This window comes from Arachis hypogaea, chromosome 19 (assembly GCF_003086295.3).
Source record: "Arachis hypogaea cultivar Tifrunner chromosome 19, arahy.Tifrunner.gnm2.J5K5, whole genome shotgun sequence".
Classification (NCBI taxonomy): domain Eukaryota; kingdom Viridiplantae; phylum Streptophyta; class Magnoliopsida; order Fabales; family Fabaceae; genus Arachis; species Arachis hypogaea.
The window spans coordinates 19,266,219-19,283,981 of record NC_092054.1 but is presented as its reverse complement, the minus strand read 5'-3'; the positions used below and the strand labels follow the sequence as shown (position 1 = coordinate 19,283,981).

At 32.5% G+C, this 17,763-nt stretch overlaps 1 protein-coding gene and 1 long non-coding RNA gene across 2 annotated transcripts; one reads left to right on the top strand and one right to left on the bottom strand.

The window, feature by feature from the left end:
- The first annotated feature begins 11,261 nt into the window (after positions 1-11,261).
- On the top strand, positions 11,262-12,373 carry LOC112776759 (putative RING-H2 finger protein ATL53). The gene has a single exon (XM_025820998.2). It carries the CDS (start codon positions 11,314-11,316, stop codon positions 12,262-12,264), a length of 951 nt encoding a protein of 316 aa, XP_025676783.1. The 5' UTR covers positions 11,262-11,313; the 3' UTR covers positions 12,265-12,373.
- Positions 12,374-13,394: 1,021 nt separating this feature from the next.
- Positions 13,395-15,971, bottom strand: LOC112777357 (uncharacterized). The gene is made up of 4 exons (XR_003190396.3): positions 15,685-15,971; positions 15,078-15,316; positions 14,619-14,738; positions 13,395-13,792 (listed from the first exon to the last, which is right to left on the bottom strand). It is a non-coding gene; the product is annotated as an uncharacterized lncRNA (long non-coding RNA).
- Between the last annotated feature and the right edge of the window lie 1,792 nt (positions 15,972-17,763).

Genomic DNA, 17,763 nt, shown 5'->3' with positions numbered 1-17,763 from the left:
TATAAGCCGCCTTAGCTTTCTTTATTATTATTATTATATATTTATATGTATGTATATATGCATAATGATAGTGATAATATATATATGTAACTTAATCCAAAATATAAACCGCCTTTGATTTTCATCCTTTTTAATTAATAATAGTAATAATAATACTAGCAATAGCAATGATGATCATGTAATAATAATAATAATAATAATAATAATAATAATAATAATAATAATAATAATAATAATAATAATAATAATAATAATAATAATAATAATAATAATAATAATAATAATAATAATAATAATAATAATAATAATAATAATAATAATAAGAAGGATCCCGCTAGGGAGATAATGGACTATTTGTACAATGTGTACAATGGGCTATTGAGTTACAAAATGAACATCTCTCATACTATCTAGAATAACCATCCGAATACTAGCGATAATAAACATCTTCCCAAAAGCTTAAATTGATTTTGAGATTCACCAAGGCTCGAATTCTTGACCTTTCGGATCTAGCGCTTTAATACCATGCATAATACCACTCATCCCAAAAGCTTCAGCTGATAGGAAAGGGTAACACTAATGATTATATCTCTAATACTCTCTAAACTTCCATTGTACACATTGTATAAATATTCCATTGGCTCCTCATACTTTCCCTAATAATAATAATAATAATAATAATAATAATAATAATAATAATAAAAACGTAGTGAATATAATAACAATAATGAATACATAATACTAGGGTTTAAAACTATATAAACTCATAATACATATAATACTCATGACAATTGTATCTAATGTTTATAATAATAATAATAATAATAATAATAATAATAATAATAATAATAATAATAATGCAATGAATATAATATATATAAATTTATAATGCAATTTAATACTTACGGCAATTATATAATAATAATAAAATAATAATAATAATAATAATAATAATAATAATAATAATAATAATAATAATAATAATAATAATAATAATATAGATTTGATTAAATTTAAATTATTATAAAATTAGTTCAATTACCGATAATAAAAATAAATTTTTTAAAAATAAGGAATTCTAATTTTATAAAATAAATTATAACTTATTTATATTTATATTTTTAAAACTGAGGATCGCTACATTTTACCCACCTTATAACAATTTTCGTCCTCGAAAATTGATATAAAATGAAAAAGATTCATACTAACGTAACTTCCCTTCTTGAACATGTCAAAGAAAAATAGAAAGATTTGACACGCTTAGTTTGCAAATCCAGGATATGGCTTAAAAGTCTACGCAAAGCGGAAGATACAAGATAGACTTGATGCAAAAAGGTTATAAGGTAGGCTGGTATTAGAACGACGGGTTTACTGTCCCTAATACTCGCTTCATCTAGATCCTAAGTTCTACCGATTCTAATGGTGTCACCTTTCGTAATACAATCAAAATTGGTTCAGCCTCTGACACTAAATCTATCACAACTTACTCTTTCTCTTGACACCTAACCGATTATCAATTACGGATTCAATCTATGTCATGTCTCTTCCTCGTAACTTACCATCTCTGGGTTTCAGGTAACTATCCCGCACAGCTCTCAACATTTCCGGCTCCTTATGTATAACTTAAGTTGTATACTCAAAATAGTTCAACCTACTACTGCTGCGCCACTCTTATTATTATTCTCCAAGAATTTAGTCACTTTTCTAGGTTGACCAACTATCGTTCTGTCTCATTATTCGGAGGTCATTAGTCGATCGCTCAGTTGAAAATCACAATACTCACAACTCGGTAATGTACTACAATGAATGCTACGTGTTATTTACTATGCAAGGCAGTCGAAAATTTCTATTACTAGTTCGTGATTACCTCTAATCAGAGTATCTGCGCTTCCAGCACCATCCGCTGTCATAGTGAATACGCGTCCCTGATGTTGTGCCTTTCCAGCCTCTTGATTCTTCTTCTTTTTCGGACAATTCTAAGATAAATGTCCAGCTTCACCACAGTAATAGCATACACCTAAACCAGCTCTGCACAGAGTAAGGTGGTACTTTCCACACCTCCTACAAGTTAGATTATTCGGTGGGGTCTGAGCTTGCTTTCCTTTGCCTCTTTCCCGGCTGTTGTTATTACTGAATCTCTGGAAGTTATTCTGACCCAAATGTGGTTGTGGAGTATAACCGCCTCGCTTAAAATCTTTTCCTCTAGGGGCGAAGTTTCTTCCCTAATCTCTCCTAACAAAAACTCGCTGATCACCCTTATCTGATGTCGCCTTCCTCAGACAATCCTCAGCCACCCTACTCTTATTCACCAATTCAGAAAACACTCTGATCTCCATTGGGGCAACAAAGCTCAGAATATCGCTTCGAAGACCTCCCTCACACTTAATACATTTCTACTCAGCAAAATCTTCAGGCGCACCTTGACAGATACGAGAAAAGCGGCATAACTCCTCAAACCTGCTAGTATACTCAGTAACAGTCATCTGTCCCTACTTTAACCGCATTAGTTCAAGTTCCTTGGCAATTCTGGCTGAATTAAGAAAGTATTTCTTATAGAACTCTGTTCAAAAAACCATGGTTGTCAAACTCGTGAGTTGACTCGTAAACTCGTACGAGTTTACAAGTTTAGGTAGTAGAATTGAGTTAACTCGGACACAAACTTGTTTTTGGGTAGACTCGGGTAGACTCGGCTAGACTCGGACAGAATCGATCAAACTCGCGAGTTTGAGGGCGAGTCAGCGAGTTTGATTTGGGAGCCCATTTTCGCCAAAACGGCGTCGTTCTGGGCCAAAAAAAAAAAAGAAAAGAAAAAGGAAAAGGGCTTCGTTCATGTAAGAAACCCTAATCCCAAACGGCCAAACCACGCTAACACATAGAACAGAGAAACACTCTCTTCTCTAAGACTCCAAGCCCTCATTCTCTTCTTCAAGCCCATCGTGCTGCCATCCACCGTTGTCTGCGCCACCATGCCGGAGGCTGGACGGATCCCGCGCTATCTTCTTCCTCGTGGTGCAGCGCTGCCACCGTCGTTCATGTCCACTCCTCAGTCCTCACTTCGTTGGTGAAGCTGAAGGCTGACGGCGACGCTGAAGGTTCCTCGACGCTTCACGGCACTTCTGTTCTTCCCCTCTTTCCTCACCTTTGGTTTGCGTTCCTCGCCCTCTGTTCTGCACTTCTGTGATTCTGCCTGAGCTGAAGGTTGCCTGAGCTGCCTCTCTTCTTCTTTGGTTCTACCTGAGCTTCCTTCTCCAAGGTAATTTTTTTCCTAAATTTAAATATCAATAATTTCGGTTCTTCCATTTTGGTTCTGACTTCTGATATTAATAGTTTAATTTTTTTTAGTTTAAATTCTGGTCATCTGGTGTGATGAATGATGAAATTGGTTATTGAAATTTGATGGAAAAAAAATTAAACATGCTTTAATAAGTTAATAATGTATCAAAAATTAAACTGATGCTTTAATAGTTTAATTAGTGTTAGATACTTAGATTGTTAGTTATTTAATTAGTTATTTTTTGTTGATAAATATGAATATTTGAAACTGAAATACTGAAACTATGAAATGTTAGAGTTAGTTTAGTTTGTTTTTAATAGCTGCTTCTTGTAATTTGTAATTTGTTACTTGTTTTTTGATGTTCATGTTGTAAAGTTGGCTCATAATTTTGAAAGCTTTGAGCTTTTCAATATTTTAACTTGTTTATTAGCTCTTAACCTTGTTGGGGTGTGCAAATTTGACTGTGCTTGCACAATAGTCCTTCCAAATCCAATTGGTTGAGTTCTTAGATAATGTTTGTCTCATATTCCTTATCATTGCACTCATCATGCTTCTAGTTGCTGAATTTGCTTTGCTTTTATGGAAAATGAGGTGGAAAGAAGAACTTTATTTGGAGGATGCATAGATTCGTGTTTAGAGTTTAGATGCCAGTTTGCTTTAAGTACAGTTGCTCAATCTTTTTACTTGTCATTACTCATTCCCAATCAAAGCATGTTTGTGTAACTCATATAACTGATTCTACGTAGAATCAGTTTTACAAAAGCATACTAAAATATGAAGGCTCACGTGCATTTATTTTCATATAAAATTCATAACTAAGAATTGTTAGATAATTTGACAAGTTTAACTAAATTTTTATTTACTGGTTCTCAACTATTAATTTCACATGAAAATAACTGTTTGTAAGTTTCTACCTTAAAAATATACCAAGTTTTATATGACTTTGTTCCTTCTGTTATGGGATTTATTTATTTTTGAAGCTTCTCTTTTCTTTTTTCTTGTGAATTGATATGCTATGCTATGCTTGTATTGCAGGTTGTCAGTGCACATGCCTCACATAGATGCAGATGCTAATCCATATAAGCATCAATTGTTGGTAGTTAATGATTGGAAGGAAGCTAACATGAATTGTATTATATTACAATACTTAAAAGAAATGAGATAGTTTCAGCTAACATCAATTGTATTATATTTAATTTGTAGTGTAGTTTATTTTTAATAGCTGTGTTGGTTATAAATTTATCAACTTTGATAGTGGATTAGTGGATAACTTGGCAATTGAATCCTGAAATCTGAATTTGTTATTTATCTTTTATTCATTTTATCAACTTTGATAACTTTGCAACTGAATCTGAATGTTGATTTAGGGACAAAAATACAAAATGTCTGATGAAGATGGTGAAGGTGATGATGTTGATGCCATGGAAGATGAAGATGTTGGAGGATTTCAGTTTTAGTCTTTTACTTTATTAGAACATTTAATTGTTGCTTTGTTATTTTCTTTTGTTTTTTGGTTGTGTTATATGAAGTTTTGATTGTGTGATTGTGTGTTTTATGTTGAACTAGATGCATATTTGTGATTTGTGAAGGATTTGAATGTGTGATCTAGAGTACTTGTTATAATTGTAGTATTATGTTAATTTATTATGTTTTTTTATGTTAAAATTGTTAAGTTTGAGTGCCTATATTTGAGTAAACATATATATTATACATGATATATATATATATATATATATATATATATATATATATATATATATATATATATATATATATATATATATATATATATATATATATATATAACAGGTAAACTCGTACGAGTCTACGAGTCGAGTTTACAAGTCGAGTCTAGGTCAGCTCCACGAGTTTACCTAGACTCGTGAGTTTGACAACCTTGCAGAAAATCTCCCAAGGAATCACAGCGCCATCTGGCTGCAGGATGCGTCGTGTCCCCTGCCACCAATGCTGAGCCTCCCCTGTAGCTGATAAGTTCCAAACTCAACCCATTGCTCCTCAGGAATCTGTTGAGCCTACAGTGCCTGTTCCATAGCCTGAATCCAATTGTCTGCATCAGTGGGATTTGAGGTTCCCCTGAAGGTCGGAGGGTGAACTTTTAGAAATGTAGCAAGTGTCATAGGACCGTCCTCATCATTATTGTTCCCGTGATTATCCTGGTTTATCTGATTACCCAGTACCTCGGCTGTCGCCTACATATCCGCAGCCATATTTCCCAGGGCAGCCATGAAGTCTACTGGATCATTCCCTGCCGGGCCAGGAGTAATGGTGCCTATCCTACCTCTACCTCGCCCGCGACCGCGTCCGTGAGTTGACATCTGGACTCTTCACACACCAAACAAGTGATATTAAGTTGATCAGTCTCAATATCGCAAGTCTAATGCTTCAAGTTCCAAATGCATGCTCATGAATGTTTATGCCACATATATCAATCAGATATCCTAATAGCACATACACACACCCAGAGTATGTCCAAAAGCATAATCAGTCCATCCCTCAAGCTCTATAGGAACGAACTGCTCTAATACCATAATGTAACACCATATTACACAGAGCCTTACGCTTAAGTCGTAAAGCAGAGGTGACAAGGTATTACGACCTCTAAAAGAAAAGACATATAAATATAGTTGAAAGAAATTATATCTAGGTGCCTTGAAGGATAAGCTAAACAAGAACGATAAACAGAAAATCGTGTGACTCTCGCATGGATATTCATAAAATGGATAGGTAAGATCAAAAGAAAACTGAAAATATATACATATCAGAGTTTCAAAATACAGATAGCAAGCTCTAGACTCGACCTGTGAAGTTAAGGCCGGCCAGAGTATATGATTATATATATCTATATACAATCCAAAATAAAACTCAAACCACAAAATAAACACCTGTATCTCCAAGTTAACCTCTAGGAGGGACAAAACACAAATATGTACATGTGGAGATTCTATAAACATGTATACATAGCCCAAAATCAAGATATGACAGTCAAAAAGGTAGTTCTTCGCTTGAAAGGAGGATATCCAGACGCTCAACGAGGTGTCTCTCGACCTACATCTGAAAAACAACAACATAGTATAGGATGAGAACCGGAGGTTCTCAATATGGTAAAGGTGCCCGCATAGTTAATATAAAAGGTCCCGGGAAAGCCAGAGGCATTCCTAGAACTTCGACACTCAGATTTCAGCTTAAGGATTCGACTAAACCAGAAATTAGGTAAGTTATCTAAGATATTCACGTTCTGAATCTAAATTTAACCTAACATTCCACTTTCTGTCTCCTCTAATCCTCTGAATCACCCGTGGGACAACTCTCTTCACTCCTCCGCCAAGAGGAGTTTCTCAGAAAACATACACATACAATTCAAGCAAGGAAACACAGATAGAGAAGTATTTACAGCAAATAGAACAAGTAGCAGATAGGCAGAATTAAACAGTTAAGCAAACTAAAACAATGCACACTCAAATAAAGCAAACAAATGCATATGATGTATGCCTGTCCTATAGCTGATGAGTCTCATCTGTCGGTTATACAACCAACCCGACATGTCCTGGTAGTTAACCATTGGACAATCCATCTGTGCGCGCATCCCAAGCTCAATAATATTCCATGGAGTCAGTCTCCAAGCTCAAATATAATATTCCATGGAGTCACACTCCAAGCTCAATAATATAGTATTCCATGGAGTCGAACTCCAAGCTCAACAATATAATATTCCATGGATTCGAACTCCAAGCTCAAATATAATATTCAATATCCATATATATGCATGCCCATGGGGGAATCCGGGGAGTTAAAGTGCCCGGTCACATCTTGCGATAGAGGGTCAACAAATAGTCTCAAATACACAAGCCACATAATAATCTCTTTCTTTTTTAAATACCACCTCAAATCAAAACTTCAATTCTTATAGAAGTTTTGGCAGTATCTCCTCTAAAGCTCGAATTTCTGCCCCCCTTCAAAGGTCCCAACTATCAAATCCAACACCTCTCAGTCCTTCAAATCATTTCCAGTAACAAATTATTTCAAAATCAAACAAATACCAACATTAAATCTTTTTCCAAACCGACCAACTTCAACAGCAAATTATTGACAACAGCTAAACCTCACATTTTATACCATATACACAATCCATCAATTATTCATTCATTTCATTCCTATCTTAAGGTCTTCTAGCCTAAGTTTTCACGTGACATTAAACATTAACTACGAGAAACCAAAACCATACCTTCGTACGGAATCAAAATATTCAAAGCTCCGGAGAAGCTTTCTGACCGATCTATCGAAGAAGAAAACGTCCAGAATCGTCTGTGCCTCCTAAAATTTCCGTTGGCCAAACCCAAGAGATAAAGGAGCTACGTCACTGTCAACTTCCACTAATAAAAAATAGTGCCAACGTATAGAGGATGAGGTTACGAATACTCTTACTGGATTAGATTTTTGATTGGAGTTACGGATTGCAAGAAATCGAAGCCGAAAATTCGAAGAGATTTACGTTATTTCTTTTTCTCTTCGTTACGCTATTCTCTCTCTCTTTTTTTTTCCTTACGATGTTCATATATATATATATATATATATATATATATATATATATATATATATATATATATATATATATATATATATATATATATATATATATATATATATATATATATATATATATATACGTATGATTTATGAAGGCTTATAAGCCGCCTTGGCTTTCTTTTTTATTATTATTATTATTATTATTATTATTATTATATATGCATAATGATAATGATAATATATATGTAACTTAATCCAAAATATAAACCGCCTTTGATTTCCATCCTTTATAATTAATAATAGTAATAATAATACTAATAATAGCAATGATGATCATATAATAATAATAATAATAATAGTAATAGTAATAATAGTAATAATAATAATAACATAGTGAATATAATAACAATAATGAATACATAATACTAGGGTTTAAAACTATATAAACTCATAATACATATAATACTCATGACAATTATATCTAATGTTTATAATAATAATAATAATAATAATAATAATAATAATAATATGGATTTGATTAAATTTAAATTATTATAAAATTAGTTCAATTACCGATAATAAAAATAATTTTTCTAAAAATAAGGAATTCTAATTTTATAAAATAAATTATAACTTATTTATATTTATATTTTTAAAACTAAAAGTCGCTACATTTTTGTCAACGTTTAAATAATTTAGAGACATTTTTGGTGGTTAACCCTTTAATTTATATAGCCAAGTCTACCCGGTGGTTTTATCGTATGTTAACTTTGTTGATCAGGTCATGGACCAGCAAGTTGTACAGCTTTAAATTAAGCACTCTTCCTCTAGGATTGGAGCTCCTTCATGTAGTTAGTTTTTGATGTTGAATATCTATTATCAACTTTACTGGATCTTTCTATGTAACATTTTCCCTTCTTTTTTATTTTAACTCGAAATAATATCAACATATAAACCATCTATGATAGATGGGTAAACTTATAAATTTGAGCTGATGGAAAAAGGTAATACTAATGATTATATTTTTAATACTCTTTAAACCTCCATTTAAATATTTCATTGACTCCTCGTACTTTCCCATTCGATATATATATATAAGTTGTGGGGAGGAGAGAAAGAGACAACCATGTAGAGAATATTAAAAGTTTATGATGCACAGATAAGAATGGATCGGAGCACTATACTTCATTGAATATAGCAAAAGTCCAGCGTCGTCCTTTGACTATTCTCTTCTGTGACTTATTTAAAGAGCACTTTCACGACTTGTCAAGACGAACCATATGATTTTCACAAAATAAAATCATATTTGGATCATGCATTCCCTAAGTAAGTGGGACATATTGAAGAGGAAAGTGGTCATTATCAACTTTGTAGCATCATCACTCCACCTACAACTAACTTGATGGCCAAATTATTGCTCCGCATATAGCTACTTGTTCATCATAATTCATGAATGGCTTATGTCTACTAATTATATTAATAAATTTCACAACCAACAACATCAATACTGGTCCTTCCGTCAACGAAAACAATGCATTTTTTAACCAAGGAAAAAAAAAATTAGAAATAAAAAAAGCTATGAAGTTTAGTTCTGTATGATTTGCGTTTTTATTTTTTATATTTATTTCTAAGTTGTTAAAAATAACTCATGGAGGAAAGAAAATCGTAAAATGATAAAAGTACACTACTAAAAATATCAAAATAGCTGCTGATTTAGCAAATTTATCATTCGTATAAATTAGGGGTGTGCATGGCCCGACCCGGCCCGAAGATTCGGCCCGATCCCGAACACTTTAGAGGCTAATTTGGTGTGATTTCATCAGGTCTAGGATCGGGTATGAGTCTCAAAAATAGACCCGGTTATTGTTTCGGGTCGGGTCCGGGCCATAACTCGGGTCACCCGAAATCGGCCCGGTGGCCCGGTCATCATACATAATTAATATTTTGTGTTATTAGTGATGGATGATGGCTATTATTATGTGAAATTTAAGTGTTGTAAACCTTAATATTTTGTGTTATTAGTCATTATATATAAGACTATAAGTTAATATTTTATGTTTAAAATACATAAGACTTTAGACTAATGCATAATCTTGTATTATTTGTATTGATTTAAATATTTGGTGTTATTAGATAATATTAGTATTGATTATGGTTATGCTTTAATTTTAGAGAAGAGTTGGTTCTTATTATATTTTTCTAAGTGAATTTTACCATGTCAAATAATGATTGGAGTCTTGGAAATTTAGATATTTTTACATGCTAACTTACAAGAAGGTATCAAGGTAATATAATGTTAACGGCCCGGTTTTCACCCGGTTTTTACCCGGTATAATTGTGGCCCGAAAGTGTATAAGTTTCATCGGGTCTAGGGTCGGGTTCGGGTCTAACAAATAGATCCGGTATATATTTCGGGTCGGGTTTGGGTCACATCAAACCCGATTTCACCCCGCCTATGCACACCCCTAGTATAAATTATGTAAAAATTTTGCTGCAATTTTTTTTCATAAAATTTAAAAACAAAAATCATTAAAAAGCAAAACACAAACTAAGTAGGTTTAAAAAGTATCTGCTTTTAATTTAGTATAATAACATTTATATTGTTCCGAAGTGTTATCTGAAAACAAAATATAATGAAAATGGACTTGGACGTCACGATCCAAACGATTTTGTGAGTGTTCCTTCGTCTTCGTCTGAATGGTGATAAAAATACTTTCAAGAGATTTTGATGTTTAAATTAGTAAAAATTTTAATGTGTAAGTTAGATGAAAAATATTTGAAGTATTAAAAGTAGTTATATAATGGAATGATGACTGGTCATCTATAAAAAAAAGGCTATGTGATAACAACGGATGTTTACCACACCTCGTCGAGGTAAACCAAAGTAGTTGGAGGAGCGTTTAACTTATTTCCAACGTGGGGTCGAGTTAAGCCAAACTATAGCTATACAGGTCGAGTTAAGCCAAACTATAGCTATACATCGATTGTAGGTAGAATCTCGATTTAACTCTTAAAATCTTTCGATATTAAGATTTTAAATGAGTTTATCAATTTTACGAAATTTGTACTAAGTCTGATGATTTTACGATTTAAATCTTATTAAGATTTTACGTTTTACGTTTTTTATTTACTTTTTCGATTTCACGTAAAATCTCAATTTTCTCTACCTTACTTTAATAATAGAATAAAGTATAATTTTTGTCTCTAATTTTAGAATAAATTTTATTTATATTTTTAACGTTTAAATCATCTTATTTATATTCCTAAATGTTAGAAATAAAAATAAGACGATTTAAATATTAAAAACACAAATAAAATTTACTCTAAATATTAAGAACAAAAATCTTAATTTATTATTAATAATACTTAATAAAAATAATAAAAATAAAGCGTTGTAGAAACATATAAAGATTGTATATAGCCACATGTTGAGCATAAACTCCACCGGGTGTATATATACCCCTGAAAAGTGCTATTATTCACCATATGATGATATGGGTTCTCTTGGAGATCCAAGAAGTTGGATTTCATATATGAACAGCAAAGATTGTTCATTAGAGTGGTGTCACAAACATAAATTGTATCCTCCACCGTCAACAGCACCACCTAATTCAAGGCCAAATTTTTCCCCTCTTATAATTGCCATGGCGGGGATCTTGGCCACGGCTTTTATTCTTGCAAGTTACTACTATAGCCGCCGCAGAGAGAACCCCAACGATGACGATGACGACTCAGTCCATGAAGCCGAAACCTGGTGGCATCAATACTACGTCTCAACAACCACCACAACCAGAATTGGCGGCGACTTAGATGAGGATGCGTTAAAGTGGATGGCAGTGTGGAAGTACAAGAGTGGCAAAAGCAGAGCCGATAGCTGTTGTGTTTGTTTGAATGAATTTGATGAGGGAGACAGTGTTAGGGCTTTGCCGAACTGCACCCATGCTTTTCATCCTCTTTGCATTGAGACATGGCTCAAATCTCACTCCAGCTGCCCTCTTTGTCGTCGTGCCACTGCCCCCGTAGCTCCGCCGTACGCGGTGGTGGAGGACCTCCCTCTCCCTGCAGGAACTGACACTACTACCGAAGAAGAAGAAGAAGAAAGCATACATAATAACGGTAACGTTGATAACAACAGCCTGCACAGAATAATTGATATAATAAGAGATGATCAACTTCAAGTAGGGGGTCATGATGATGATCAGTCCATTAATAAAACTATCAGGAAGTCAGTTTCTATGGACCCCCACTCATTCTCCTCGTCGTCTTCGTCATCAAAGAGCAGATACAGATCTCGTGGAGATCAAAGAAGCAGTAAGTCCTGCAGCTGTAAGAGAAAACATCTCTTGCATTCTGTATTCAGGGGCCCAATTGCTATGAAAAGGTCATTTTCCGGTAGTGCAAGATTCTCCCTTATTACCACAGCTAGTCACACAGCAAGGCACTAATTATCATAACCCGTATGTAATTCTAATCATTATTCGGTTATTTTTCTTTTCTCTTTGAAAATACATCAAGATAACAATGGAGTTACATGAATTCGCCCATTTACTAGCATACCGCTTTGAGATTCATCTAATTATTATCGGAACGCCGCCATTGAGATAACAATGATACTTTTTTCGATTAAGGCCCAGAATAATTGATGCACAGAAAAGAGAAACAAGTTTACAAGAAAATTAAGACGGTATCTTAGGAATTTGTGATGCACTAAAAACTGAAATTTGGAATGTTTTTTGCGGCTATTAAAACATATTTTATATTGGATAAGATAACACCAATAAATTCTCACAAGAGTTCAGATAGATACATTCACCTCAAAAAATGATAAAAGAAAAAATATAGGTAGACAATAAAAATACTAAATAATGTGAATAATAAATATGAGGAGTATTAGGGGCTAATAATTTTTATGATTTGTAGTCATTAAGTAGCCATCAATAATATTTTTAATGGTATGAGATTTTATCTAATGGTATAGAATTATTCACTTTTCTTTTAATAGTTACATACTGGCCAGAATTTAATAAAGTTGCTGACCTTCTAGACTTTTTCAATAGGTATATTAGATGTTTAATTTATTAGGTATGTAGATAATTATCTTAATATTAAAATGGTTTAATTACTCTGCAGGTCCCTATAGTTTCACTGAATTTTCAATTAGGTCCCTATACTTTTTTTCTTTTCAATTGGATCCCTATACATTTTTTTTTTCAATTTAGTCCTTGTTAACGTTAAACGTTAAAAAAATGTTAGTGAATTGTGAAATTACTTGTATACCCCTAGGGACTTAATTGAAAAGAAAAAAAGTATAGGTACCTAATTGAAAATTTAGAGAAATTATAAATATTCAATGAAAGATATTCCTATAATCCATATTTAATAATTCTATGACATAAAAAATATTTCTATAATCCCTTTTATTTTATCACTATCATTTTTTTCTTATTTATATACAAATTGTACCAAAAATACCATTTTTTTATTTTTTTGACTTTCAAAATACCTTATCTTAAGAATATACAAAAAAAAATAATGGATAAAATAAAACAGAAAAATAGTAGTAATAAGTATAATATAAAATTCAATTTTCATCACTCAAGTATTTATTATGACCAACATAATGAAAGAACTTACATATGGCATATGGTAACAAGAATCATTGATCGAATAATAACTAAAATTGTTTACAAAAATTGAGTTCTATATAGTTCCTCAAACAAGAGAACCAATTTAGCTCACAAAAACTCAAAAACAAGTATATTGAAGAAAAGAATTTTCCTTATAGTAACAAGAACCATCAGAAAGAAATCCCTAAAGGCTGCTTGCTCTAGCATAAACCGATATTCCATCTCCCTTAAATATGATCTTTGCCATTGCAACTAATGCCAAGTGACGCACAGGCCGTCGAACACCAAAAGTGAGCAGGGAATACAACGCATCATCACACCGTCTTTGCCACAACAAAATATTTTCCTAGAAGATATGATAAATTGTAACATCAGAAAACACACTAAGATTTTAATGAAAACCTAAATCAACAACAACAAATAATATCAAATGAATAGCACCAAATCTTAATTAAAAGCCAATTCTCAAAAGGTATGTTTTTCATTCCAATTTTAAGAGTAGTTGGTCCATTGAATGGACAGAAAATTCACATTGCAATGTATGTGAAAGTTCCACCAAGTACCGGCTGCACATGAACATAAAACCTTGCACTTTGCAAGTCTCTACGTTTGAGAAAGTCCTTTCTAAGAACAAAATTCCTGTACAAAAACCCTTAGGTATTCAACTAATGCCATATTTCTAAAAAATTGACATAGGCATAAACATGTTACATCAAATTTTAATTTAAATCATGTCCTTTTAAATCTTTTTTTTTCTTTTCGATAATGTCAGCATCAAAGCATATCCCTATAAGGATAAGTATCATCTAAAATTAGCTAGGCAAATAGTAACATTTCATTAGTAATACCATATGATGCATCACATGTAAGCAAATATGGTAAAAGCAATATGCTAACCTTACAGGGAATAGAACCAAATATCGAATTACAACTCCAAAGCACCACAAAGGAAATAAATAAATATTCCAGTTCCTAGGTTCTGATCGAATTGACTTAAAGTACCTTAAGAATGAATCCTACTAAGCATAAAACTTAATATGTGAACCAGAATTTATTGCTAAACATATTAAGCTTCATCTCGCATGAACAATATTGAAGCATTACCCTTTTATTTTTTGCACCTTATATTCAATTAGAATTTACATCCAAATGGTTACTACTGCAGAACCCACCTCCACTAAGCAAAGCATCCAATACCTAGCCATCCAAGATGCTTGTGATAAGACAAGTATGTTTGCATATAATGTTAGCTTGTAGGTCATTTATTGAAGGAGTTTGCCATAGTTGAAGGCCTAGATATAAAAGCAAATCAGAGATTATACCTCAGCAGTGATAATCCAATTGAAGATGTTCAAGGTATTAAAACTACTACTACATCTCCCCTTGGAATGGTGAAATTGCAAGCAGTGAAAGAGTTTATTAGGTCTAACAAAGTGAAATTTTCTTAGTTTTATCCCGACTGATCCCATTCTCAAAATGTTATCATTTTTTCAATAATGTATAGACTACAATAAAAATCATTCCATTATATGATGATAAAAATACAACTAAAGATAAGAGTATCAATCTACATAACACAATGAAAGGGCAATTAAATAGATAAACATAAGTATGGGTTCAGCAGTATATACCTCAACTTCAATGGCACTAAATCCGAATCTAAAATTCCCTTCAACTGCAACAACAAGTCAATCTGGACAAGCCACTGCAGCCGAATTGCACTGAGACCAACCCCTATAGTCTCCCAAGTCCCTGCATCCAACCTAGTCCTGGGCTCTATCTAAACCAACACAGCCCTACCTACATCCATGGTATTTGCACCCTCGGACACCACTCCCGGAGCCGGGCTTCCAACTCCAAGAATCGCAATCTGTCTCAAGAAATAAAAACAATATAGTAATTGAATTGAGAGAATCACCAGGGTGAGAAACATTTTTGCTTCGAAACACTAGGTACTCAATGTGAATATAACAGAACCACAATGCCTACAATTAATACAGTTACACGGCATAAAAAAAATTGAGGAAGCCATACTTTAGTGCTCCCATACACATTTGTAACTAGTCTAAAACCTTTCCCATGAATTACGCAATTACAGTGAATAGATTATCAATGCCAAAAAATAAAACACAACTATGAAGACATGAATGACTTGATACCAAACAAATAGCAGCATAAAATTCAAAATCTTATACATTTAACAACCAAAACGAAATAAAAATGAAGAAACTAACTTACCTGTTCTGGCAGATCGAGTGTGCAGGCAGCAAGGTGAGGCAAGGTGCGGCGAGATAAGGCGAGGCGCGTCGAGTGGCGGACAGGGCTTCGACGGATCAATCAGTGCAGATCCTCAGAGACCGACAGACCGACAGAAGCTATGGATGAAGATGACGGATCAACAGCTATGGATGAAGACGATGGACCGACGGAGGAGAACGCACCGCACACGATTTTCAGGGAGCAAATTGGGGGCTGGCTAGGGTTTTTTTTTTCTTTTGGGACAAAATGTCAAAGGGTTTTTGGGTATTTTGAAAAAATAGAGATATATCTGGTTAGTATACCTAATCCAAACAGAAGAATATTCGTTTTTTAAACAGAATATTCTGTTATCTTAGACGGTATTCTCACGGCAGGGACTTAATTGAAAAAAAAAATTAACGTATAGGGACCCAATTGAAAAGAAAAAAAGTATAGGGATCTAATTAAAAATTCGGTAAAATTATAGGGACCTGCAGAGTAATTAAACCTATTAAAATTTAGGTAAATAATTTAAGGGTGTAGTGTGTTTTTATTTTATTAGACTAATTTTAAAATTTATTGTTCATATTATTCACAAAAATCATTATTTACCTAATAATAAAGTCGATAAATAAATTTATTTGTGTAGATTCTTGTGAGAATTTGTTAGTATTGTTTTGATCCAATATAGAATATTTATTTAATAACGGTCTTAGTTTAGAACAGTTTTAATTGTGTATCTAATTATGTAACAATAATTAATTATATTTTACATTGATATTGCGATAAAAAATAATTCGATAACCGTGTATAACGTGTTATATTATTAGTGGACAAAAATTAAGTACTAATACTATAATTTGAAGTTCGAAATTACCATATATTTGACAAGTGGATTGTGCACCCATTCCTGTTTGGAACCATCGCATTAACAATGAATTAGTGGCCTTGCGCATTGCACCGACTATGCGCTAATTCGATATTATACGTAGATGTGCATTGATTATTTTTGGTATATAATCGAAAGAGTTAATACTCAATCTGGTATTTGATAATTATTTTAAAAGAATTACGAGATCAAACAAAAAAAGTATTTAATTTAGTCTATGATCTTTATTTTTATGAAATTGATTAGTCTCTGTGCTAAAAAAAAATTTATATACGGTGTTGATTGAAAAATATTTTTCGTAAGTCAGATCGAATAAGATATTCGAGTTAGGCAATCGAAATAAGTTATTCAAATAAGTGATTCGAATAATTATAATAGTAAAAAAGTTAAAGGCTTTCATCACGCGAGGAAATCATGAGAAATGTGTACAATTAAAAGGCGGGAACGGTTACTAAAGAGAAAGCATCAAAGTTGTAAATTTGTAATTAATTGTAATTAACTGTCAGTTACCGAAAATAGATTATAAATACTTGGAAGTCTTAGGTCCAGTTTGGGTAAATAACTTAAATAAGCTCTTTTGAAAAAAAAAATTTAAAGCATAAGGACTTTTATTAATAGTAACTTATAAATAAGTTATTTCGTGTTTGGATTTTTAGTTATAAAAGTACTTATTTTAAAGTTGTAGCGTTTGGATAAATAACTCAAAAAATACAATTTTTTTTACACAAGAGAATGAATATTAAAATAAGGGATAACGATGATAACAAATACTTTCCAATATTGAATGTTGATTTTACATAACCTAATCACTAATATTGTGTATGATATGGTAGGTGAAAATAAAAAATAAATATAAAATGTGTGTCAATATATATTTTGTTGTTGTTTTTTATTTTTTTTATACTCCTATTAGAACTCCCTTCTCCTTTATTGAGGTCAAGAACTTGCTATAATTAACTATGAAAATAATAGCAAGCACATGTAAAAAAAATAAAATTAAAACTGAAATTTCATACCATAATTAAATACAAATTTAATAATAAAAATAGAGTGATAAAATGATAAAAAATACCTAGAAAAAATATATACAGTAGATTATTCAGATGGAATATTGTCTGAAAATGGTGGTGGAAGATCAATACTTCCAGCAGATGAATCATTACATGAAAATGGTGATGGAGGACCCTTAC